Genomic DNA, 27,036 nt, shown 5'->3' on the forward strand with positions numbered 1-27,036 from the left:
TCTTTCTTTCTTTCTCTCTTTCTCTCTTTCTCTCTCTCTCTCTCTCTCTCTCTTTCTCTCTTTCTCTCTCTCTCTCTCTTTCTTCTTCTTCTTTTCCTCTCCCCCTCTCTCTCTCACTTTCTTCTCCTTCTTTTCCCCTCCCTCTCTCCCTCTTTCTGTCTTTCTCTCTCCCTCCCTCTCTTCCTCTTTTCTCTCTCTCTTTCTCTTTCTCTCTCTGTCTGTCTCTCTCTCCCTCTCTCTCTCTCCCTCTTTCCCCCTCGCTCCTTCTATCTCTCTTCCACCCATACAGACATATACATATACATAGATGATATTTAGAATACGCATATATTAATACATATATGTTTATATATACATGTATATAAATATGCGTATATATGCATATAGATACTGATATATAAAACTGGCTGCATAACAATGAACAAGTTATTAATGGCTAGTCAATCTTAAAGGTAAGCAACTCTCTTAAAGTAATACATAGGCAGAGGTTTTGTGCAAGATATAGTCTGAATAACTCCTTATCTACTCCCCACTCTCCCATATTTCCCAAGTAACATCTGAGTAAAGGATGAGGACAATCTTTTTTTCAGTCTGTTTCAGTGATGTACAACTCTTTGTGACCCCATTTAGGATAGTCTTGGCAAAGATCATGGATTGGTCTGTCATTTCCTTTTCCAGCTCATTTTACAGATGAAGAATTGAGGCAGAGTTACCCTCAAAAATACTTTCTTTGAATGATTAAGATCTTAGTATATCTACAGTATTTTCTGTTGTTATCAGAAGATCAGGATGTAATTGAAAAAATCTGCATTGATAAATTAATTCCCCTATATCCATTAATGTCTTCTGAAATCAGTTGGTATCAAACACTATACTCTATAGCAGTGATGGGCAAACTTTTTTAAGTGGGGGCAGAAGGAAAGGAAATGCTCATCTGTCAGTTTATTTCTAAGGCAGCTCTTTAAAAGTTTCATTGTATTGTATCCTACTCATTGTATTCATCAGATTAGAAATAATATCCTGCTGCTGGATAGAACATTTCAGGGGGCCGCAGCTGGCCCACAGACTGTAGTTTACCCATCACTGCTCTATAGTATTTCTTAGATTCTGAGTTGACCTGAGATGCAGGTTGCCAACAGCATTAATGAGGAAATAGATCTGATATCTCTAAAGGATGCTAAAGAGTGTGACCAAGGGTTTAATAACCTTGTGGCTAAAAAGGGTCTAAAACACATCCTTCCACTGCAGATGCTTTCACCATTTAGTAATATACAATCCCTTTTGATGATCTCCAATATGGGGCAAGAATAAGAAAGACCACGTTCATAATCATGCTCCATGTTGCTATTTATTCCCTGTTGTTTCTCTGTAATTTCTTCAGATGACTAACTCTCAACTAAAGCATTGCAACCTAGCACACACAGAGATTGAAAGCTCCCGAAATTTCACAGGATCATAGAAGATGTCCATGAAGCTTAACTTTCTTCTCCAGGATTCCCACTAGTAACCTATCCAGTCCCTGCTTGGAAACCTTGATTGACATGGAATTCACCACCCAACATGGCAGCTCAACCCATCACTGAACAATTACAAGAGCTAAGAAATTCCTGCCAACAATATAGCCCAAATCTACACCCTTCAATTTTCCACCTATTGCTCCTAGTTCTGACCTCTGGGGCCCGGCAGAATAAGGATTATCCCACTTCAGGTTCCCAGTTCTTCAAATGCTTGATGACAGCTATCATTTCTCAATGTAAGTTTCCACTTCACTAACCTAAACATCTCCAGTCATTTCAACTTATCTTCACAAGGTGCGTTTTTTTTCTCTCATTTCATTGCCTTGTCATCCTCCACTGGACACACTCTAGCTTGTCAATCCCCTAAAATATTTCATCCAGGATTGACCACAATATCCCAGATATGGTGTCATACACCAGAATAAAGAGGATTATCATCTCCCTTATTATAGACTTGAGAATCACATTAAAGCAGCCTGTGTTTGCATCAACTTTTGAGGCTACCACTTGGAATTGTTAACTCATATTGAGCTTAGGCTCTATGGAAAAAAAAACAGATCTTTACTCTCTACATTCATAAACGTTCAGGCGTCCTTAATGTCTGCTAGTGCGGTTGATTATTGTTATTGATAAAATCAAATATAAGGGCTAAAAACCATAGATTTAGAGCTTGATCCCTATTAAAGTTCCTCCATATGTCTCTGAGGAGGTAGCAACTAGGATTCAGTCCATTATTACCCAGGCTTTTGGAGCTTCTGAGATATTCTCCTGAAGATAACTGATGGTTAGATGTGCCTAAACTTCACTTTGGGAATGTAGAGGGCACATTATATAGAAAAAGATAAACTTCTCTGCATACTGTATAAAGGGGAGTTAGTGCTGTAAAGAGGAATATGATTTGTGCAAGGAGTGATCTGACTGTTGGAGTGGGAGTGTTAGTCATTTCTGGTTGACCTATACAAGTGTTAATTCCTGAGTAATCAAAAAGTTTACAGCACAAATAAATGCCTGGCCATTTGTAGGCTTCTCTGGAAAAGATTCATACCTTCATTATATCTCTAAGACATGCCCCCTTCTCTCATCTAAATTTGCTACCACACTGTTTTAGGTCTTTGTCACCTCAGGCCTGGACCAGAACAATAGCGTGCAGGTTAGTTTTCTTGTCTCGAGTTCCTCCCACTCCATTCTATCCTCTACTTAGCTGTCAAAGCCATCTCCCTTAAATTCAAAGCTGACCACATCACCTTCCCTCCTTTAAGTCAACTCTATTACTTCTTTATTGTCTCCAGGATCGAAACCAAAATTCTCTGCTTGGCTTTTAATGTCTTTCATAACCTCATATTTTCCTGCCTTTTGAGTCTTTTTAAATTTTTTTTTTATTTTTTAGAAAAATTTTTTCCATGGTTCCATGATTCATGTTCTTGCTCTCTCTTCCCCCCCCAAACCCTCCACCCCCAGTAGCCAATGCACATTTTCACTGGTTCCTTCCTGTTGTCATCTTTTTGAGCCTTAAACCTTATACCACATACTGTGTGGCTAAGTGGAACAGTGTATTGAATGCCAGACTTGGAATCAGGAAGCCTGGATTTCAAATCTAGTCCCAGACACTTGTTAGATGTCTTGAGAAAATCACTTTATAATGCCCTTTACTTCAGGTTCCTCACCTGTAACAAATATAGTGCAGAAAACTCTAGTGTCTTTGCAAGAAAACCTGAAATGGGGTCATAAGGAATCAGACATGTCTGAAACAACTGAAGTACCACAAGTACATACAATGTGCCAGACACTGTGCTAACACTGAGGATACAAAAAGAGAGAGAGAAAAAAAATAGCCCTTGCCCTCAAGGATCTCACAATGTAATGGGATCCAAGTTCCCGCATTTCTGTTTATAAATACATTTTTTCCTTCCTCCTCATGACCGCCTTTACTTTAAGGAAGACAAATTTCAAAGGTTAAAATATAAATATTCTGGTTAAAAAATATCTTCACAATTATCTGAAGCTATTCTGCAGTTTAGTTCAGGCTTATAAGCACTTTGACTGTCATGGGGGAAAAAGACATAAATAAAGGTGAGTTTTTGATTTGGGAGATTTTTTTAACTGAATCAAGTAACATATAGATATAGTTATAGACATAGACATAGATATAGATATAGACATAGACATAGAGATAGATATAGGTATAGATATAGATATAGGTATAGACATAGATATAGATATAGACATAGACACAGACATAGATATAGATATAGGTATAGATATAGGTATAGGTATAGGTATAGATATAGGTATAGACATAGATATAGATATAGATATAGACAAAGACATAGACATAGACATAGGTATAGGTATAGATATAGGTATAGGTATAGGTATAGATATAGGTATAGACATAGATATAGATATAGACATAGACATAGACTTAGGTATAGGTATAGGTATAGATATAGATATAGATATAGATATAGATTAGATATAGATATAGATACACACACAGAGAGAAGAAAGCCAAGGTTTGTGGTGGCAAACAATACTTTCTAGGCCTCACCTGTTGTTCATTGTCCATCTGTGTCTATCCTGAATTCTATCCATCTCTGCTTGTCATTCTGAGAGTATATCTATCTCTCAGAAGTCCCACTCCTAGTCTCTTTTCCCTCTGTACAATTAATCAATCAACCTTCAGGCTGTCTCTGTCTCCTTTCCCAAGGGCTTCTCCATCCCCTCATTTACCTCCTTCCTTTCATCTTTGCATTGTTAATTCTTTGGGTCTCAAGAATACTCCACCATCTCATCTTACCTTGAGTATTGCTATTATATTTCCATTCCTCTCCATCCAGTCATTCTAGAAACAATCCTTTTTTGGAACAATATTTCTTTCATAACTGTATGTAATTCACTTTTGAATCCTTGAAGCAATTCTGTAAGATGTTTGCTCTACATTTTCACATACATAAGATTCCATATTTAGAGGTAATTCCGAAAAGTTCTAGTTCTTGGTTGAGGTTGAGGTGGCCCCTACTAATTCATAATCCCCTTTTTCCCTTCATCATCCTGACTAACTAGGCATAATTTTTCCTAAACTACCTTGCTAATAGTTTTCTAGCAGCCCTCCTTAGGAAGCCTGGATATCACCTCTTTCTTATAAGGAAGATGGATAATTTATTTTGTCCTCTCAAAGCCACTCCCTATATTTCATTCTTACAATTAGCAAATTTAGCCCCCATGTTTATAAGTGAAAAAAAGATTATCCAAGTCTTATGCCTGCAGTCTTTCACAAAATCCACATCACCTTGTGTGAGAATAGCACAGCTTATACAACCTCACCGAGTGACTAACTAAAAATAGTTTAAACCAATGTTGGGGTGGTGGTGGCAGGCATTAGGGAAAGAAGCAAAAGAGAGCAAAGAAGAAAGAAGCTCAAGATCTTCTTATAACAGTTTCAAGTCTACCCAAGGCTTGATTGAGGACAGCTGGGGTCAAAAGGCAATGGAAGAATTAAAAAGCCTCCATCCATTTTAAACAGTAAGCCATAAATGTGAGTCAGACTCATTCCAAAAATGATGACATCAAAGCCATATCATTCTCAATAAATTTACACTTGAAAATGCATCTGTACATATTATTTGACATGATATATAATAGAATGGAATATACTTTTTTAAAAAGAAGAATAAAATTATTGAAGTTGGACACTCCCATTTCTTTCCATCCTCCATATGACCATTCCCTCCAATCTTCAACCAAAACTTTGATAAGCATGCCATTATCCAATTTATTGATGAGAATGTGCAAAGGCACATGGTGTTGCTGTTCTATGTGCTATTATGTTATCCCATTCCTGATTCTTCTTTCCCACTCTTTGGTCTTTTTCTTCACCCATGTTTCTCTTCTTCCTACCATGAATTGAACCTCCCTTCCCTCTTCATTTAACCAGCAAATGATCAAGAAAGAGTATGTCAGAACTGGGGAGCTGCCATCTTGTTCCTTGCTCTTCCAAATTTGCATTTTGAATGAATCCAGACATTAAGAGCAAGGTTATGTTCCACTATGTTGCTTTCAGATCCAATACAAGTATAAATTTATTGAAAAACAAAACAGAGGTCTTTATGGACCCAGGATTAGATATCAGACCTGTGGTGAATCCTTCATACCTTTATAGCAATGTTTCCCAAACTTTTTTGTCCTACCGCCCCCTTTCCAGAAAAAAATATTACTTAGTGCCCCTGGAAATTAATTTTTTTTAAATTTTAATAGTAATTAATAGAAAAGATAAATGCACCTGTGGCCATCACCACCTCCCTGGATTGCTGCAGCACCCACCAGGGGGAGGTGGCACCCACTTTGGGAATCACTGCTTTATAGAATACTGTGGATATATCAAGAGTGACTTACCTCCACCAATTTATTGGCATGTTCACGGAAAACTTGAGCATATTCTTTGACTTCCTTTTCATTCCCACTCTTGGCAGCCTCAATTAGTACCAGCAAGGGGACGTTGGTTTCCAGAAATGAATCTGATATATGATCCATCACTGCCTTTCGAAGCTACAGGAAAAGAAAACAGAGTAATGAGCATTAGAATTCTTGTCAGTTGATTTTTTTTCTACATGTTTTTCCTGATATATTTACCCATTGTGGTTACACTTAGTGATAACCTTCAAATTAATATGACCACACCCCTATTTATTTCTCCAATAAGTATCTTTTCAAGGCAGAACAAGGGAATGGGTAGTGATGAACGTAACAATCTAAAGGCTCTTACAGCAACTAAAACCTTGTCTGTATACATCAATAGATGTGGTATGTTTTCAATGGTGTTTGAATGACCTGTGGCGTAATGGTACCTCCTTTATGTGAGGGGAATTTTTAGTGTTTCACTGTACTTTCAGGAGTAATTGAAATAAGGTAGAATGGTGCAGTGGCAAGAATATCCATTCTACAGTCAGAGGATATGAGTTCAAATCCTTCTTATGGCCAATGTGACCTTTGGTAAGTCACTTAAATCTTCTGGGCCTGAATGTCTCCATCCACAAAATGAAAAAATTGAACTAGATGGTTTCTTCAGTCTTTTCATCTCCATATCTCTGATCATATATGGTATACTATATGTAACTTCTTTGTCAAAAAATCTAATTGATATTGCCTCCATATTTCCTCTAGGGTCAAAATACACACTTTTCTCTAGCACTAAAATCATTCAGAATCTGGTTGTAGCTATTTTCTCACTCCAAGTAATTAGTTCCACCTCCCAAATAAACCCTGAAATTCATCCCATACAACAATGCCACAAAAGACAATCCAAACAATTCTTGTTACAATATGTTGATAGGGTCCTTAGAATACCACTGGGTTGAAGTAAAAGAGATGATCATACATTGATCTTCATACCCAGAAGTTAGAGCAGGGAGGGATGAAAGGGGGAAAAATGTTTGGGGAAAGAGTTTTAAAAGGAAAGAGGCTAGAAAAGAAAAAAAAGAAGATTAAAATAGAAAACAAATTCAGTACCCATAGTTTGACAGAGGACTCTGCTAATTGTGGCCTGTGAAAATAATGGACGATTATTGTATCTTGAGAAACAAATTAAAGAATTCTGAGAAACATTGGAAGACTTGAATGAACTAATTTAGAGATAGGTAGGAAAAAAAATGAGCAATATATGCAATGATCACAGGAGTATAAAGGAAAATTATGTTAAAAGATATGGGAATCCAAATTATTGTAATGATCAATCTGGTTACCCAGAGGGCAGTTGGTAAAACTTATGTCTCTCCTCTCAGGAGAGTAAAGAACTAAAGATATAGATTATGACATACATTGTGAGAGAGTGCCAATGGGCCTATTTGTTTTGCTTAACCACCCTTCTTTGTACAAAAGATGGAAGCAAGGGTAGAATGATATTGGAGAATGATAGCAATATTAAAGGAAATGTAGTGTAGGTTGAAATTTGCATAAGAAATTATACAGCTTCTATATGAGCCATCCATCAAATTCCATTGATGCTTTTTGACCCTGTGGATATGCCTAGATCTATATGTCTAGATCTATCTCTTTATCAGAAGAGATATCTATCTGGAGAGATATGAAGGGATAGACCTATGGATAGATAGATACAGAGAAAAAGAGAGAGAGAAAAAGAGAGAGAGAAAAAGAGAAAGAGGTAGATAGACATGCATGTACATATAGATGGGTTTATATGTATAGATGTGTATGTATATCTGTATGATAGATAGATAGATAGATAGATAGATAGATAGATAGATAGATAGATAGGGAGATAGTTCACCCTCGGTAGAATATAATATCCTTCAGGGAAAGGATTGTTTTGATTTTTGTCTTTGTGTCCTAATTGCATACCAGTGTAACACATAGTAGGGACGCATATATTTGTTAAATTAAATTGACCACCAAATTCAAGGGACCCCAGATCCAGAACAACCTTAGGCGATCTGTTTAACCACTCTCAAGCTTAATTTCCTTATATGCAAAATAATGATATGAAGTTTTTGTACTGCAGTAGGCTATATCTAAGATTCATAAGTGGCAGAGGATTTTTGGAACCCTGTGAAAATCTATATGCACACAAGGCAGAGGAAGACTTTGGTTCAACTCCTGCCTCTGACGGATATTGGCAATATGGCTTTACCTCACAGTAGTCCAAAGGCAATTCCCTAAAGCTTTTAAGATGCTCAGGAAAGCTAAAACACATGAGTATAGATGGTTCCTCACCCAAACTCATAATGCCAAGGAAATTGCAGAAAAAATATTTTTTTTTTTCTGAATGATTAGAGAATCACAGCTCTGTAGTTGGCAGGGGTTTCAAAGGCCACATTGCTGTTATATTTTCCCTTTTCTACAGGTGGAATGGAGAGTGGGATAATATGAAGAGAACTGGATTTAGAATCTGAAGCTATGCTCCAGTCTGGGCTTTACTGTTTGCTACTTATGTGTTACTGAGAAAGTCACTTATCCTCTTGAGACTTCAGTTTGCCCCTCTATACAACAAGTACCCTGGATGGGAGCAACTCTCAGGCCCTTCCTACTGTACTTTGAACTATGAGATGATCACAAAGGCAGGGCCAGTTCTGGGCAAAAGTGTGGAGTTTCCGATGTCTTTTTCCCCCAGTTTTCATTGCTTCCCTATTTTGTGTCCTTTTAGGCACAGCATCCTCAGATCTATTTTTCTCCTTTAAAAATCTGTTCTTATATCCTCTATTCAAATTATAGAGGAAATAATAATTTAAGGTGTGAACCCTCACAAGGCTAACTGCATTGTAACAGAGATTAGGGCCTTGAGCAAAAGGAAAGGAGGAATCTATTACAAATATGTTGCAGCCCCTCTGAATGCTATTTGCAATTACCAATATTCATGTCAGAAAAGATATATAGCGCCTTTCCTTGGAATGACAGAAGACTATGGGAAGAGACTATTGCAAATGCTATCAGATCATTGATAATAATATGGTCATCACTATGTGGTTTGATATGAGTGGGGATTTTGAATATAAATGATCACTCTATCACAAATATTAATAATATGGAACTGGTTTTTGAACAACGATACATGTATAACCCAGTGGAATTGCTCATCAGCTCAGGGAGGAGGAAGGAAAGAGGGGAGGGAAAGAACATGAATCGTGGTACCATGAAAAAATATTCTAAATAAATTAATTTATTTCAAAAAATAATAAAGGTAAGACAAAAGCTCAAAAAATATGGTCACCACAATGTAGTAATATGATCACTACATTGGTTTCCTTAAATGATTTTTCTTTGTTAAAAAGGAAAGCTCATTGAGAGTAAATTGAAGGAGTATTCCTAGAAATGAAGAATAAAATATTAATTGTTTCATTTTAAAAATATTGAAGCTTTAACCAGAGAAGTAGTTGGTCCTGATGTAGTCACCTGGATCTCTTACTTGTACACCATCCTTATGGAGAGGGGAGGCTCAAATACAAAAGAACTGTAGCATCAACTAAAATTTGTTTGAGAAATAAGGTTTCTATCTTTTCCATTCACCAAAGCCCACCAATGCTTTGGCCCCCTGGATATGTCTCTATCTATCTATCTATCTATCTATCTATCTATCTATCTATCTATCTATCTATCTATCCATCTATCTATCTGTCTAGGTCTATATATCTATCTTGATGTGTATCTCTAGAGAGAGAATGAGATAGACCTAGTTAGATCGATGTGCACTCACATATATGTGTGTGTATCTACATATTTCTGTATGTATACACAAATTAGATAGATAGATAAATGGATGGATAGATGGATGGATAGATAGATAGATAGATAGATAGATAGATGAATGGATAGTTGGATGGAGAGAGAGAGAGAGAGAGAGAGAGAGAGAGAGAGAGAGAGAGAGAGAGAGGAGGGAGGAAGATAGTTAGAGAGTTTGCCCTCAGTAGAATACAGTATCCTTTAAGGAAACGGCTTTTCCTACCAGGTAGTTACACTTTAGGTAAGTCTGACTTTCTTCCATAGTCTAGACAAGGACCCTATAAATAGCTCCCTAAAAGAGAAAAAGATCAGATCTGTCCAACTCCCCAATATACCACCACTGTCCACAATTCCCATAATATTACTCTGGGCAAAAGGCAGCCATCCTCAAGGGGAAATTAAACACATGCCCCAAAGGATCCTTAGCCTGACTTCATTCAGGGTAAGTTGAGCATGAGGGGAAAACAGAAACAAACTGGAAAGAGAAAGTATGCACCAAGGGAGGAAAGAAGAAGAAAATCTGGGCATCTATTTGCATATTTTTCCCAGTAAATGTGCTGATTCGGTGGTGACAGCTTTGTTAGTGTGATCTATCTGCTTATGTCTCGGATTCCATCAGGCCAGGGGGAAATGTGAGCAAATTGCGTTTTCCCCTCTCATGCTAATTACAGCCATGCCGATACACATCATTTAACACAACTTCAATCTGATGGAGTTGGCCACAGTTCCCTCCCGTCCACTCCTATCCCCTCAATCCTTCCCACCCCAAAATAATGCTCCAGAATCCATGCTTTAGACTGAGAACTTGGTTGGTAACGGGCTTAAATAGAGGACTGACTTTGGAATGAAGGGATGTGGATTTGAACCTCAGTTCATCTAAGTTTTAGCTATGGGACTTTAGGCAAATTCAATTCTCTCTCTGGCCAGGTAAGTTTCATCATCTGTAAAGTGATGGAGATGGACTAAGTGGTCTTTCAAATCCCTATTTAAGTTCCTTTCTCACTCTAAAGTCTATGGTTATAGGAATACAATCAACACGAGCTGACTCACTAATTAATATTATTTGACGCATCCATGGTGACTTAGCTAATTGGTGACAGAAACTACACCAGGGCACCTCCACATATATTCCTACCACATATCTCCTGACTCTTTCATGCCAAATGTAACTAGGTTACCTTCAGTAACTAGACCTTGCTCCAGGCACCTGGGCTCTAAGAAGTGAACTGTTGCCTTCTCTTCCAGGGGTCCAGATCTTTGTGCCACTCCACAAATTCTTTTTCTACACAGAACATAGTAAGTGCTTAGTATGTGCTTGTTGACTGAATAACCTACCGCCACCTCTTTTCCACCGTTAAATTAAAAACTCCTGGTTCTTAGTTTCCATGGAGTTTATTAATATTCACTTGAAATAGAAAAGGCAGATAGGCAGAGATTAAAGCCGATTTCTCATCTAATTCTAACCACGTGGCATTCTGCCTCATTGCTCCTAGCACGTGGTCTTCACCGCCACCATCCAAGGGAAAAGAGTATACCCTGTCCCAACCCCTCTTTTTTCTTTGCTTTTGGCCCAGACGTGTCACCTGTGCATTCATGTGACGTCCAGTCACGTAGCCCAGGGACACAGGTCAGACTATCCCTGGGGAAGGGGGCTCCCTTTACACACCAAGCAAAACCTGGATTCTACCCCTGATTTCCTTATCCCTGACAGATAAACTTTTGTCTCTTCTTGATGTCACACCCCTGCCTGCTCCAGATCTCCAAAGCATCCTTTCCCCTTTCAAGCTTTCTTTGATCTCTTGTCTCCTCCTACTAAAATAGAAGCTCTTTCAGAGGAAGGATTCACTTATATGCTCGTACTTGATTTAAAGTTTAGCACTTGGCTGTGTCTGGCAAACAGTAGGCACTTAAAACATGCTTGATGAGTGATCAACTAGTTAAGAAAAATAATTAGTTGACATCTGAAACTAGAAGTCTGATTTCTCATCAGGAGCTTCTCCTGGGCCTGCCTGACCTTCTTCTATCCTCTATGCTTGACTATGCATTTCTCATTTATTGCCCAGAGCAAATTTGATGCTCATTGACCAAATTTAAAAATTGCTAGTTCTTTCTCTGACCAGAAGACAAGAGAGGAATATTCATTCATTCATTCATTCATTCATTCATTCATTCATTCATTCATTCACTCACTACCTAAACCAGCATTCATTATATGCCCAGTAAGTGCTGGAAGAAGCAAAAACTCTGCCCTCAAGAATCTCACCTTCTGGGAAAAGGCTAAAACATTCACTGATACTCTAATCCCTAGTAAGGAAGAAAGACTGAATCCTTGATTTCACTGGCATACAGAGCTCCCCTTTAAGAAAAGTTCTAGTAATTCAGGTCAACATCATGGCTGTAACTTATAATCTTCAACATTTGGCCAGAACACTTAGAGCTTACAGCGTTGCCCAGGGTCTACATTCAGTATTTCTTTGGGGGAGGACAAGAACTCAGAAATTTCTGACCATGGAGGCAGCTTTCTACCCAGCATGCCACATTCTCTCTCATGAAATAGAACATAAGTTAACAGGTACAAGAGAAATGCTAAGAATCCCCTTGGAGGACAGAGTCATAGCATAGTTAACTCCTTGGACTCAGAGTCAAAAAGACCTTGTTTTAAAATCTTACAGTTATTATTTAGCAGCCATGAAACGAGGTGAGATCATTTATATCTCCCTCAATCCTTATTCATCTGCCGAATAGAGAAAATTATTATTCTATTATATGTCCCAAGGAGCCATAATAAAGAATGAGCTTTGTAAACTGTGAATTCCTGTAGAAATGGGAGCAATTGTGATTACTGCTTACTGGGTGGGGGTGGCATATGGATGCAGGAAAGGTTCTTGAGTCATCTCCATGAATGGGTAGTACTCATACAGAATTAGGGCGGAAGTAAGGGAACTCTGTGACATAGAAGGAATCCTGGTAGTGTCAGGAAAACCTAGTTCAATTTCCATTCCTGACCCTTGTTAATTATGAGATCCAAGGGAAGTCAGTAAAATTCTCTGAGCCACAGTTTGTTCATCTGTGAAAAGGGAACAATAAATTCCAAGGTACTGCCTCAGAAGGCTGTGGTGTGTGATCTATAAATGAGATGGTCTATGTAAAATTCTCTGAAAAGTTTAGAACCCTATGCAATATCTGTGATTATTTTCACTGTAATTATAGTGCTTAAAATAACAATTGCTGACATTATATAGAAACCTGAGATTTGCAAAGAAATATACACATGCACATATATGTGTACATACATACAAATACATAAATACTTTTATTTTTTTTAACCCTTAACTTCTGTGTATTGGTTCTTAGGTGGAAGAGTGGTAAGGATGGGCAATGGGGGTCAAGTGACTTGCCCGGGGCCACACAGCTGGGAAGTGTCTGAGGCCGGATTTGAACCTCAGACTTCCCATCTCTAGGCCTGGCTCTCAATCCACTGAGCTACCCAGCTGCCCAGTACATGTGCTTTTGATACTCACAATAACCCAGTTAATTATTTCCTTTTGAGAGATGAGAATCAGAGATTCTATGAATTTCCCATTGTCTCATAGTTAACAGGTGTCAGAGGGAGAATTCAGACCTATGTTTTCCTGCCTCTAAGAGCAGTGGCATGCTTTTTCTTCCTCTTTGCTGTTTCCTGCTCTCTCTAAACATATTGTATGTTTGATCTGTTGCAGCCGTAAAACATTGTGATTCAGGTTATGTCTGTTCTTAACTATATCTGCATGATAAAACAAAAATTTAATTATCACAAAAAATTGGCTATATCTTCTATACCATGTTCTTTCCTAATTATTATATCATGCTGTTCCCTTAATAACAATTACATCTCTAGAAATTTCCTTAAAGGCTTGTTGTAAGATGGTAAAAAAGAAAGTTTCCATACTTTGAATCTCTATATAAATGCCAATTATCATCATCAATAGGGACAGCTAGGTAGCAGAGAAGATAGAAAGCCAGACCTGGAGTCTGAAGATCTTGGGTTCAAATCTAGCCTCTGTTACTTCCTAGCTGTGAGACCCTGGGCAAGTCACTTAACCCCAATTGCCTAGCCTTTTCTGCTCTTCTATCTTCCAACTGATATTAAGACAGAAGGCAAGGTGCAAAAACAAACAAACAAAAATAGATTGGCATTAGAAGGCAATCTAAGTATAAGGAAAGGCATAAAAAAAGACAGGGAGATAGGAAAATATGTGTGGTGTCTTAGTACAAATTTTGCCACCAACTAAATAGGTAACCTTGGATAGGTCACTTATTATTAGTGACTTAAATATACTAGTCACTTAAACAATTAGACTAAATTAAAATTAGTCAATTTATTATTGAGTTAGTTAATATTCACTCAGTTCAGAGGATTATAACCTCTAGAGCTGAAAAAGATCTTAGAAATAACCTTATTATAAAATGGAGGTAAGTGAAAACCAAGATCTTGATATGGACTTTTTTTTTTTTTGGTTACTGGTAAATGTTCAACAACCAACTATTCAGGAAAAAAATGTACTCATAACACTTCAGTTTAATCGAAATTGTTACCATTTTCTCCATCACTTTCTAAGAGTCAATGATTAATTTAAAATAACCCAAGCATTTGCCAGTTTGTGGTATGTAAGCACTCATACTGAAAATTGAACCACTGGATGTCTCTCACTGATTCTGTCTCATTCTAGAGCACATTCATGGAGACATGGTTCTCCAATACAAAAAGGATGTTGTCAAAGTTCCGTGGACAGATATTAGGGGGCTGTTTGGATGATTGTATTTTAACAAATAGTTTTCTTTGCAATCCACTATATTTAAACTGTAAGATATCATTAATTCTACCAGTTTCCCATTGTAATGTGCAACAGTACTCTATCATATTTTATTAAAGTTGCAGGAACATTATGGAAAATACATCAATTAAGTACTAAAAGAAGATTCCCCTTAGATATGTTATGAACATTCATCCCAGCTCCCTAGAACACCTGGGCACCTACTAGGTGTTGGGCACAGTATAAAGTGATGAATGGTAATATAACTGTCTCAGAGTGTGCAAATAATTTATTTCACCCTAAGGCACTGCTATGAGTTAAGGACTATTATTATCTCCATATGATGAAGTTGATGCTTGAATAGTTTGTGAACTGCTCAGGACTTATCATTGAATAGATAATTAATTAAGTACCTACTGTGTGATAGGAACTGTGCTTGCAAGTGAAGCCCCAAAGACAAAAGCAAAACTGTCCTGCCCTCAAAGAGCTTATATTCTACTGCAGTGAGGGAAATATATATATACATATATAATGTTTTATATTATTATATGTCATATAATAATGTGTTATTATATGTTATATAATGATATATAATAAATTCAATAACATAATTTGTATGTGTAGATGTAGAACTCAGATGGCCAGGTAGCTAGGTAAGAAAGTGGTGAAAGCACAAGGCCTGGAGTCTAGAGCTCATGAGTTCTGATCCTGTTGCCGATACCCCTAGGTGTGTGATCCTGGACAAATTACTGAACCTTCGCCTTAAGTTTCCCCAACTCTAAAATGGAGATAATAGTAGGACCTTTCTCCTAGATGTTGGGAGGACCAAATTTGATACTCTATGGACTGTACTTAGCATAGTGCCTGGCATATAGTAAGTGCTTCATAAATGCTGGTTTCTTTCCTTCAAATCAAAGCTCTCTCATGACTCCAAGTGTTCCTTCCAATACATCAAAGCTATCCTTCCTGATCTCAGTTGGCCATGAGCGCAACCTCAGTGATTTGGAGATTTAGGGATGGCAAACCCACTCAATGATTAGTTATGTTAAGTTAGAAATAACTAAGAACTACTAAAATAGTCAGCAAAAACCAAATCTTTAATCAGGAAAGAGATAGGTTCAAATCAGCTGCTATCATAGAGCCAGACACCAAGATACTACATGGAATCGGAACTCTGGGGAATCTGTGGGAGGATCAATGTTCTAAATCAGTGGTTCCCAAACGTTTTTGGTCTACCGCCCCCTTTCCAGAAAAAAATGTTACTTAGCGCCCCTGGAAATTAATTTTTTAAAATTTAAATAACAATTAATAGGAAAGATAAATGCACCTGTGGCCATCACCACCCTCCTGGATTGCTGCATCACCCACCAGGGGGCGGTGGTGCCCACTTTGGGAATCACTGATCTAGAAGATTCTCCAAAAAGTGACAGAACTTGGGGGTCTTTTATACCCTCTGGGGAACTTGGCATAGCAACCATACATTGACAGGCTGCAAGCAGGCTTGGGAAAGAGGCTTCAGACAGTAGCTGGGGTATCAGGGAATAGTCTACTACAATGAATACACAAAGAAAGGGTCAAACCAAGATCTGGGCTTCCTGAGATATGGCTTTAATACAATGGGAGAAACTGCTAAGGCAAATAAGGATATTCAACATTTGACAGTGTCTAGTCCAATCTAAACTGGAGTCACCAAACACTACAGGTCTGTTGTTCAGTCCAAAAGCGGTGTGTGTGGGACTTCCCTCAGGGTGAGTTCTCAGGGGGCAAGGGGCAAACTTGAAACCTGAAGAAGACCCAGTTGACAGTGATTTCTGCTTCACAAGCTCAAAGACTGTTTCCCTTTGAGATGATGAAATGTAATATAATTGGGTCATGCAGCAATGACTCAACAGATTTTTAAAATGGCAGTGATTCCACTGTTGGCTCAGTGTAACTTTCTACCCCTGGTATTGTTCAGTCATTCAGCATGTCCAATTACTTGTGGTCCTGAGGATCATAATATGCCGATGCTATCCAAAGTTTTCTTGCCAAAGCTTCTCTGGTGTAGTTTGCCATTTCCTTCTCCAGTAGATTAAACAGAGGTTAAATGACTTGGCCAGAATCACATAGATAGTAAGTGTCTGAGGCCAGATTGGAACACAGGTCTCATATCTTCTTGACTCAATCCCAAGCAATCTCTCCAGTGAATCATCTATTTATCTCTTCTACCCATGGTAGCAGATATTTATTTTTTTTCCACTAAACTCATGAATTAAATTTAAGTGAGGCAGAGTTATACCAAGTTGCTGGCCCCACTCGTTCTTCCAGAGTCTTTAAGGTCCAATGGCAAGACAAAAGTCTGTCTGATGTCTGAGCAAGCTCCAAGTGCTCCACAAGTTCTGCTTCAGCCACCTTCATTGCCATTGGAACATATTGTTCTCATCTGCCCATTTCAGCAGGGGAAGCCTTCATACAGTAGCAGTAGACAACTCATTCTGATGGGTTTGAGACCTGTTGGTTACCAGGTTTGCTGAGATGGTTTACTGGAGTACGGCTGCTGGAGCCACAGATGAGATTTGAAGGTCAGGTGGACACTGAAGAAACAGGACAGGAAGTGACAGTTGCTCACTCAAACAGCTTCCTCCAGTTCCCTCTACATTCCAAGATCCTTTCCAGGATTCTTGGAATGTGCTCATGCTAATAGCACTGGAGACAGCATCCAGTATTCTTCAACTTAACCTTATCTAAGTTTATCTTTCTATAATCCCATTCTTATAACACCAAAGATGGATGAGCAGACCTGAGAAGGGCTCAGCCAATCTTTACATCAGAGGTTCTAGTCATTCTTTTTTTTTTTTTAATTAAGAATTTTTTTAAAGGCAGAAGAGTGGTAAGGGTAGGCAATGGGGGGGTCAAGTGACTTGCCCAGGGTCACACAGCTGGGAAGTGTCTGAGGTCAGATTTGAATCCAGGACCTCCCATCTCTAGGCTTTGCTCTCAATCCACTGAGCACCCAGCTGCCCCCTGGTCTGTTTTTTGACAGTGAGACTGAAACCTAATTTCTCAAACTTATTCATATCAGAGGAGATATAAGGGCTCTGATTCATGACTGACTTATCTTTCATAGCTCATCTGCCATAACCACCATATTGTAGAAGTCAGCTTTCAAAGTGAGACTTACTGTTCACACACCATTATAATCATTCATGTTTGTTTTTTAAATATAAATCTTGGGGATTTTGGGGAGAGAAGGAGCAGCAAAAGGAAAGAGTAATGATTTCCAGAAACTAAAATGGTTCTTATTAGTGAGAAATTTACAAATGAAACCAGAGAGAAAAATGGAGTCAAATAACCTATAGTTCTAAACTAGCCTGGGCTGGAACTAGAACTTGCTAACAACAGAGTATTGTATAGCAGAGACAGTGTTGGCATTGAAGCCACAGAAAGGTGGGTCCAGGTCCTGTCTCTGATAACTTAGTAGTTATATGACCCTGGGCAAGTCATTTAAATTCCCTGAGTTTCAATATCCTCACTTATTGAATGTGGATGATAATATTTTTGGTACTAGCATGAAAGGGTTATAATGAATCTGAATATGATAATGTGGAAACCTCAAAGTTTGAAGGTATTATTAGTATCATTCTACTATTATTATTGTCTGATTTTTATGATTTTATTCATTAATCTATTTTATTCTTTAATTATGGTTTTAGTATTATATCATTGAATTCATTTTCATTTTAGTTCAATTGAATTTGGCTAGAAATAATCTTCAAGCCAAATATTACACATTACTTTTATTATTGTTATTATTATTATTATTATTATTATTAAACAAATGGGGTTAAGTGACTTGCCCAGGGTCACATAACTAGTAAGTATTTGGAGGCCAGATTTGAATTCATGAAACTGGTTCTTTCTGATTTTAAGCCCAAAATACTATCCATTTCACCACCTATCTGTCCCTCTATGATATATTTTAATATACAGTCAATCTTCAACTTTCATGGGGGTATTGTTTGCAGAAAATGGTACAAAGGTTCAAAACAAAAATATTGATATTTTAAATCTGTGGAAAATATGGAGTTAGGTCCCTCCAACCACCAAAAACTAATTTCCCACAAGAGATTGCTGAAAATACACTTTTCTACATATGATTCTTTACAATGACATTAATTTCGATAATATGTGCTTTTCCAAACATACTAATCCTGAAATAACCATAAAATGAAATGCACAAAATAAAAGTCATAGCATTCAGAACATTTTTTCGCACTAGTAACTCCCTCGAATTCTGTGACCTTTTGCGCTAACATCTCAATTAAGGCAACAATAACACTATTGATTTTAGACAATACAACACTGGTATAAATTTCCACCTTGACCACTCTCTGAAAACCAAGCGAGATCTTACTGGGATTTTAGTCGCTGCTGTCAGAAGATGCTGGAATAGGCAGGGTCTGGGCAGGACCTCTGACACTCTAAATGTATGGGGAACTCTTTACAAGGGTAGGTGAAAAAGAGAACTGAGGCACCTGGGAAACTCCTCATTCCACAAACTTGTGCATCGCATTTCTCGTTTTTTTCTCTGACACACAGCTAACAAGTGTGAGCGGTTGTCAATGTGAATTGAAAATAAGGTGACTAATAAAATCACATAAATGTGTGAAGTCACTCACATTAAACGGGCAAATGTTGAAGATGAACTGCATAATGCTCTGTGCCCTATTATGCAAGTGGAAAAAATAATTGTTTCTCATAACTGAATGAAAATATCAGGATGATAATTCTTTTTTTTTTCTTTTTTCTTTTATTAAAACCATTACTTCTATGTATTGGCTCCTTGGTGGAAGAGTGGTAAGGGTGGACAATGGGAGTCAAGTGACTTGCCCAGGGTCACACAGCTGGGAAGTGTCTGAGGCCAGATTTGAACCCAGGACCTCCCATCTCTAGGCCTGGCTCTCCATCCACTGAGATATCCAGTTGCCCCAAGGATGTTAATTCTTGCATAGGTTACACAAAAATATATTTTGATAAATTACAGAAGTAGACAAAGATGATGGGATAAAACAGGCTTCGTTCTCTTTTCACATGTTTTTGCTCTTTTCTCCAATTCAATTCAAGAAACATTTGTTAAGCACTTACTATGTGCCAGGCTCTGTGCTAAATTCTGGGACTACATATAAGAGGGGGAAATCTTTGTCCTCAAGGAATTTACAATCTAATGGGGGAAGACAGTCAGCAAAAGGAAGCTGGCAAGCTTGTGGGAAGAAGCCAGAGACTATCTTGTTCCATGAATTCTTCTGCTTGGGTTCCTCTGTGTTTTAAAATTTTTCATTCTATGTTAGGTAGAGATATCGAGTATTCAGAATGGAGATATCTAGAAGCAGATATATGGCACCGTGGAGAGGGTGTTTCACCTACAGTCTGGAAGACTTGAGTTCAAATCTAATCTCTGACACTCACTATGTGACCTTCAGCAAGTCACTTAATGTGTTACCTGTCGGTTTCTTCATTTGTAAAAAGGAGGAACCAATAGCACTTACCTCCCAGAGTTCTTGTGAGGATTAAATGAGATAATAGTTGTAGAATGCTTTATAAATCTTAAAGCATTATATAAGTATAAGCAATTGTTATCTATTTAGAGAATGTGTTTCTTAAAATTACCTAGATCAATGGTGACTGTTTTGTGTATGGAAATGTTTTGGTTCCACTACGGTGTGTATTTTAATTTTTTAAGGATATATTGGTCTTCATTTTTTTTTATCTGTTTAGGAAAAAAACCAACAATGGGCTTCTTTTTATCCTATATATTTTTTAACTTATCTCATTAAAAATTGTTCAATTATATGTTAAGAAAAAAATTAACATTTTCTTTTATTTGAGTTCCAAGTTCTCTCTTGTCCCCATCTTTGATAAGCCAATTTGATGTAGATTATATGTGTGAAGCTATGCAAATATATTTCCATATTAACCATATTGCAAAAGACCGTCCCGACCCCCCAAAAGAAAAAGAAAGCTTTTCAACTAAGTTTTGATCTGTATGCATATACCATGAATTCTTTTTTTTTAACCCTTAACTTCTGTGTATTGGTTCCTTGGTGGAAGAGTGGTAAGGGTGGACAATGGGGGTCAAGTGACTTGCCCAGGGTCACACAGCTGGGAAGTGTCTGAGGCCGGATTTGAAACCAGGACCTCTTGTCTCTTGACCTATCTCTCAATCCACTGAGCTACCCAGCTGCCCCCATCATAAATTCATTATCTCAAAGTGGATAACATTTTCATCATACATCCCATGAATTGTCTTGGATTATCTTATACATCAGACTTAGTGATTCGTCAACTATCATCATACAATGTTGTTATCATACACATAATGTTCTCCTGTTTTTGTTTTTTTTTCTCTTCACTTTACTTCCATTCAAAGAAGTCTTTCTAGGTTTTTCTAAAACTACTTACTTCATGATTTCGCATGGCATGATAGTATTCTATCACAAACATATACCACAACTTGTTCAGCTATTCTCCAATTAATGGACATCCCCTTAACTTCCAATTCTTTACCACCAACAAAAAGAGCTGCTAAAATATTTTTTGTACATCTAAGCCCTTTTCCTTTTTATTCGATCTCTTTGAAGTTCAGACTGACTTAGTAGTAGTATTGCTGGATCAAAGGGTGTGCAGTTTTAGAGGTTTTTGGTCAAAGTTCCAAATTGTTCTACAAAAGGGTTGGATCAGCTCATAGCTACACCAGGAGTACATTAATGAATAGTTATCTTCTGCTACGTTATTCTATTTTCTTATTGATTATTCTTTTCTCATTTGATATTATTGCCATTTTGCTTTAACATTTGTAGAGCATTTTATTTATAAATAACTATATAGCTATTATGTAGTTATATAGTAGATGATTATTTTATTATTTGTCAATATACATTTATTTTTATCATATAATACATGAGGACATGTGACTCCATACATATCTTATATTTTGTTATACATTATATAATTATTTTATTATATATATATATAATTTTATTATGTAAAGATATTCAAACACAACTATATATATTTCATCACTACAACATACTTGTGAGAATAATTTAGACAGGGAGGGCTATAGAGTGAAGAGATGGCTGAACTTGAGGTCAGGGAGATGTAGGTGCAAGTCACATCTTGGACATAAACTGGGTGACCTTGCAACAGTCCTCAAAGCCTCTCTGAGACTCTTTTGCCTTATCTATAAAATGTGATAATGCCAAGTAGACTATAGCTGCTAAATTGTGAAAATCAAGTAAGAAAATCTATATGAAGCTCTATATAAATGAGTTATTATTTAATAGGATGATATTTATCTCCATTTTTTAGATGTAGAAAATAAGTTGCAGCCAGATTAAATATCTTGTTTATCAATCAGCTAGTATGATTCTGAGGGGGGATTCAGTCCCAGGTTTCTACTAATCCCAAGTATACACAGTCACTTCTCAATGTCTCTGTAACTCCAACTAGGAAATTGCCTGGATTTACCTTCATCCAACACAGGGAAAGTAAGTCACAGAAGAGTAAAAAGAGGCTGTTGATCAGAATCCTGTCATTTTTTTGCCTGTGTGACCTTAGGTAAGTCAATTAAGCCTCAGTTTGTTCATCTGTAAAATGAGGGAGTTGGATTAGACAGCCTCAAAAGGTCCCTTCCAGTTCCAAGTCTATGAGAAGCCTCATGCACAGCCTTCTTTGGCATGTAGGATTCTTGGTTTGTGCCACTGCTGAAGGGTAGCATTTTTTTTTCAATCCCTCCTTTATACAGGGGAGGTGATTTCTTTGTAAATCGACTCTTAGACTCTTTTTTAATGCTTTTGCTTCCTCACCAAGAGGCATGGCTAACTGTTTCTAACATAAGCTGTGAGGCTGTAAATTTAGCTATGAATCAAGCAAGGCTTTAAGGAATGACTTGACAAAATCATTCGTTAAGTCTGACAGGAGTCAAGAATGCACAGCTTTCTTCCAACAGCATAAATGGATGCATGACAAGGGAATATTAATTGCACAAGACAAGACATTTAAAGGTATTAGCTCAGCACTAGCAGTCTATTTTATCCAATTAAGGCTATTCGTCAATGTAAATAACTGCAGGAAAGATGGTGGTGGATTTTCCTCTGTGAACCAAACAGAGTGTGGTCAGTGGGGTCTTCGACACTCTAGACTAATTGACTCCCTTTTTCTGGTGAGGGAAGGAATAGAGCCAAGTGTAGGGTTGAAGGGGAAGGGGAAGAGTGCGGAAGAAGTGATTGGCAGTTTCACTCATCCATTCAATAAATAAGTCTGAATAAAGTATCCGTTTTGGGGGGAGCTCTGCATCGGGCAACAGGCAAAGATTCAAAGTTGTAGCCATACCTAGGATGGAGTAAATTGGGCTCTATGTCAGTGTACCAGCATCCAAGAGGGTTGCAGCTCCTAACGTTTGTGCTAAATGTCCCTAAACTTCATCTTGCATTTCCTCTGCTATCCTGGACTATCACAGGATATTGTGATTGCTTTTCCTATTGCTTTTCCTTCCTTGTCATCCCTGGTCCTTTGCACAGTGCCTAGCATATAGGAAAGTCTAATGAATCCTTATTAATTGGATAATAGTCTATTGTCTAGTTATCCTTTCCTTTGGTCTTGACTAACCCGACCCTCACACAGAATGGAGGCTCCATTCCCTGAGCCCTTCCATGCATATCCTGTCTTTATGGTATCTCCACATTAGACTTGAGCTCATTGAAAGTAGGAATGTTTGTTTTTGTTTTGTTTCTATCTTTCTTTCATTAGTGCTTTGCACTAGGTCTAGCACATAGTAGGCACTTAATAAATGCTTGTTGATTTGACAACTACACCTGCAAACATCCTCTATGGCAATGCCACCATCATGCTTGAAACCCTTCAAATATAATTTCCACAGATAGAAGAATTCCTGGGATATCCTTGGTAACAAGTGGGTTAAAATATTTTCAGAGAGAGAGAGAGAGAGAGGAGAGAGAGAGAGAGAGAGAGAGAGAGAGAGAGAGAGAGAGAGAGAGAGAGAGAGAGAGAGAGAGAGATCTGGAAGGTATCTGAGAGTCAACAGGGACAGTCATCATCTTTTACAGATGAGAAAATGGAGGATACATGGGAAAAATGTAACTTGTCTTGGTATCCAAGGTGGATTAGAACCCAAGTCCTGCTGACTCCAGGTCCAGTGCTTTATGCACTATATCCTGCTGCTTCTATCTATATCCTCCTATTTCTAGACCCTCATGAAGCCAACATGTTCATAAGGGATCAGATGTACACACTGATAATTTCTAATAAAAGTTCTATTTCCATGATAAGGACAAAAGCACTCAGATTGAGTCATGGCATCGGGGCAGAAATCTGTGCTGGAGCTGGTATTTTACTCAGGGTCTCCCTGAAATGGAGGAGACATTTTGCAAGAGGATCCATTGAGATTTCATAAATAGCCTCTCTTCCTCAAAGAAACTGTCTACAAAAGCCATCACCTGACTCTTGGCATTGGTCTCCAATCCAGTCTGGCTTCTCAGACTAGGCTTTGGATGGAAGGGCAAGGGAATCCTGCTAGGCTCCTGCCTCTTTTTCCAGTCCTCCTTGGCCTTATCCAGCCAGACATCATATGTTCCCTTCATTTTTCCACTTGAAAATCTCCTGGAGGGAGCTGGTGACCTCATTTTGTTTGGCTTTGTAAGGAGAACAAACTAGACGATCTCTTATTTTCTCTTTCCTCTACTACTCCTTATTTTTTTTTTTTTTTTACCAATGAGATACACCATAGTTAGGACGATATTAGTATAGTCAAGTGCGTTGAAGGTCACTTTTGTAAAGCTTTTATTTTAATTTAATAAAAGTATTTATTAAATGCTCATGCATTAGGCACTGTGCTAAGTGCTTTACAAACATTATCTCACCTTATCCTCAAAGCAATCTCTGAAGGAAGTTAATATTATTGTCTCCCTTTTATATGAATGAGGAAACTGAGGCAAATAGAGTTTAAGTGATTTGTCTAGACTCTAGAACAGTGATGGGCAAACTTTTTAAAGAGGGGGCCAAAGGAAAGGAAATGTTCATCTGTCAATCTGTTTCTAAGGCAGCTCTTTCAACGTTTCATTGTATTGTATCCTACTCATTGTATTTGCCAGATTAGGAATAATGTGCATGGGCTGGATAGAACATTTCAGGGGCCCCACATCTGGCCCATGGGCCATAGTTTGCCCATCACTGGTCTAGAGACATACAGTTAATAAATACTTGAGGCCAGATTGAACTGACGCTGATGTTAAAGCTTTAGCCACTATACTATGCAGCCACTTCTGTCACTTGTGGCAGAATAGTGTCTCTGGATAATTTGCCCAATGAAGAGCCAAATAAGATGGCTATCTCTGTGTCAATTCCTCCAGGTCTCCATTTTCCCCACTCTCTGAGATCACAGTTTCTCTGTAAAAGGAAAGAATTCCCAGATATAGTAGATGAAGTCCTGGACTTGGTTTGGCAAGTAACAATCTTTCTACCTTAATTTCCTAATCTGTAAAATAAGGCTCTTGCCTGGGGGAGGACAAAATATCTTCTTTTGTACCCTCTACTTCTAAATTATGATTCTATAGTTTGGATAATATCCTCTAGAAATAAAGCTAAATTGCTCAATGGATAAAGCACTGGATCTGGAGTCAAGAAAATATGAGTTTAAATCTGACCTCAGATACTTACTAGCTATGTGACCTTGTACAAGTCACTTAACCTCGGTTTGCCTTAGTTTCCTCAACTATAAAATGGGGATATCAGCATCCACCTACCAAGGTTCTTATCAAACGAGATTATATTGCAAAGCAGTTAGCATAACATCTGGCACAGAAGATGTGCTATGTAAATGTTAGTTCTTATTTTTATTAACAGGGAGCTAAATGGCACAATGGAAAAAGCACTAGGTCTGGAGTCAGGAAAACCTAAGTTTAAATCCAGCCTCAGATTTTACTAACCGTGTGACTCTAGGCAAGTCACTTCACCCGGTTTGCCTCAGTTTCTTCAACTGTAAAATGAATTGGAGAAGAAAATGGCAAATCACTCCAATATCTTTGCCAAGAAAACCCCTACTGGGGTCAGGAACTGTTGTATAGGACTCAACAACAAAATTGTAAAATTTTTATCCACATATATGCATGTTGCTTCCAGTTAATAGCAAGTTTTTAGGGCAGGGACCATCTTTTGTCTTTGTCTTAAGATGCCCAGCACCATCACAGTGCCTATAATGGAGTTTGTGCTTAAATCAATGTTCTGAAGTGGTGTGGAGCAATGAATAGTGTGCTGAATCTGGAATACCATGACTTGAATTCAATTCCAAACTCCTGACACTTATTGTCTATGTAGTCTTGAACAAGTCAAAATCTCTATGGCCTCAGTTTGTTCATCTGTAAAATGACCAGGGTGGGTTAGATTACCTCTAAGGTCCTTTCCAAGTTCTGTTCTGTGATCCCATAAGTCAGTACTTAGACTGCTGTTCATGAACTTGTTCAATAATAATAATTGTTTTTATTATATTCTAACATAGCAGATTTCCTTTGCAATCCTCTATATTTTCTGAGATGTATTTAAAATATTATTCTGAGAAAGAAGAGGTACATAACCTTTTCCAGGCTGCCAAAGTCTTTGGTCTGTGACCAAGAAAAAAATTTTGCCATAAATTAATGAATCTTAGCACAGAGTTGATTATCTGACTCAGCTCTCTGTATATCTGACATTATTTCTGTCTGCTTACCACCATCGAGGCAATTCTGTTAGAAATGAATGTGGCAGCCCCTTGAAAGACTGGCTGTAGGTAATAATAATTATATTAATAATAAAAATTCACTATATTTGATATTAAAAGCCACAAAGGAGGTTAAATAAACTTTAGAATAGCATTATCCCCATTTGACAGAAGAGAAAACTGAGGCTCAGAGAAGGAAAATGACTTCTCCAAGATAATACTTCTAGTAGGGGCAGGGGATTATTTCTTGTGACTAAAAGTGACTTGACCAATCTCCTTTTTCATGTCAGTAAGTCCTAGATTAGTCGATCCAATCCTACCATAATGGATACTAGGAGGGCAGATGCCCAACTTTTTTTTTTTGTATTAGCAACCTACCATTGATTTACTGACATTGATGGAAAAAAGCTATTTGACTTATTGTTAATGAATCAAGGGTCTGCATCATTAACAAAGGGCTGAAAGTTCAATACAACAAACATAAACAGGAACTGTGGAAACACTATAGAGAAAAATGATTTAATACCTGGCAACTGTATTGGCACTGTGGAAAGGAAAACCCTGGGGAGAATGGTCTTTGGAGGATTGGGGAGGAATAAGGAAGCAGAGCAGGAGGACAGAAAGAAGACAGTAGATTTTGGTAAAACCAAGGGAGGGAAGCACCTGCTATAAATTGTGAATCTTTCAAAAAAATTTAACCTTGAGATTAGGGGGCTGGGGAGCAACAGGCTTGGAGTTTGATCTCCCA

The 27,036-nt window shown here is 37.8% G+C and overlaps 1 protein-coding gene across 1 annotated transcript in view; it reads right to left on the bottom strand.

The window, feature by feature from the left end:
* Nucleotides 1–27,036, bottom strand: part of CTNNA2 (catenin alpha 2) — a 1,353,633-nt gene that overhangs the window by 328,499 nt on the left and 998,098 nt on the right. Inside the window, exon 8 of the mRNA XM_044659266.1 lies at nt 5,910–6,062. Coding sequence (XP_044515201.1) covers nt 5,910–6,062 — 153 coding nt within the window. The remainder of the gene's footprint in view (nt 1–5,909; nt 6,063–27,036) is intronic.

Source organism: Gracilinanus agilis, chromosome 2, assembly GCF_016433145.1.
Source record: "Gracilinanus agilis isolate LMUSP501 chromosome 2, AgileGrace, whole genome shotgun sequence".
NCBI classification, from domain to species: domain Eukaryota; kingdom Metazoa; phylum Chordata; class Mammalia; order Didelphimorphia; family Didelphidae; genus Gracilinanus; species Gracilinanus agilis.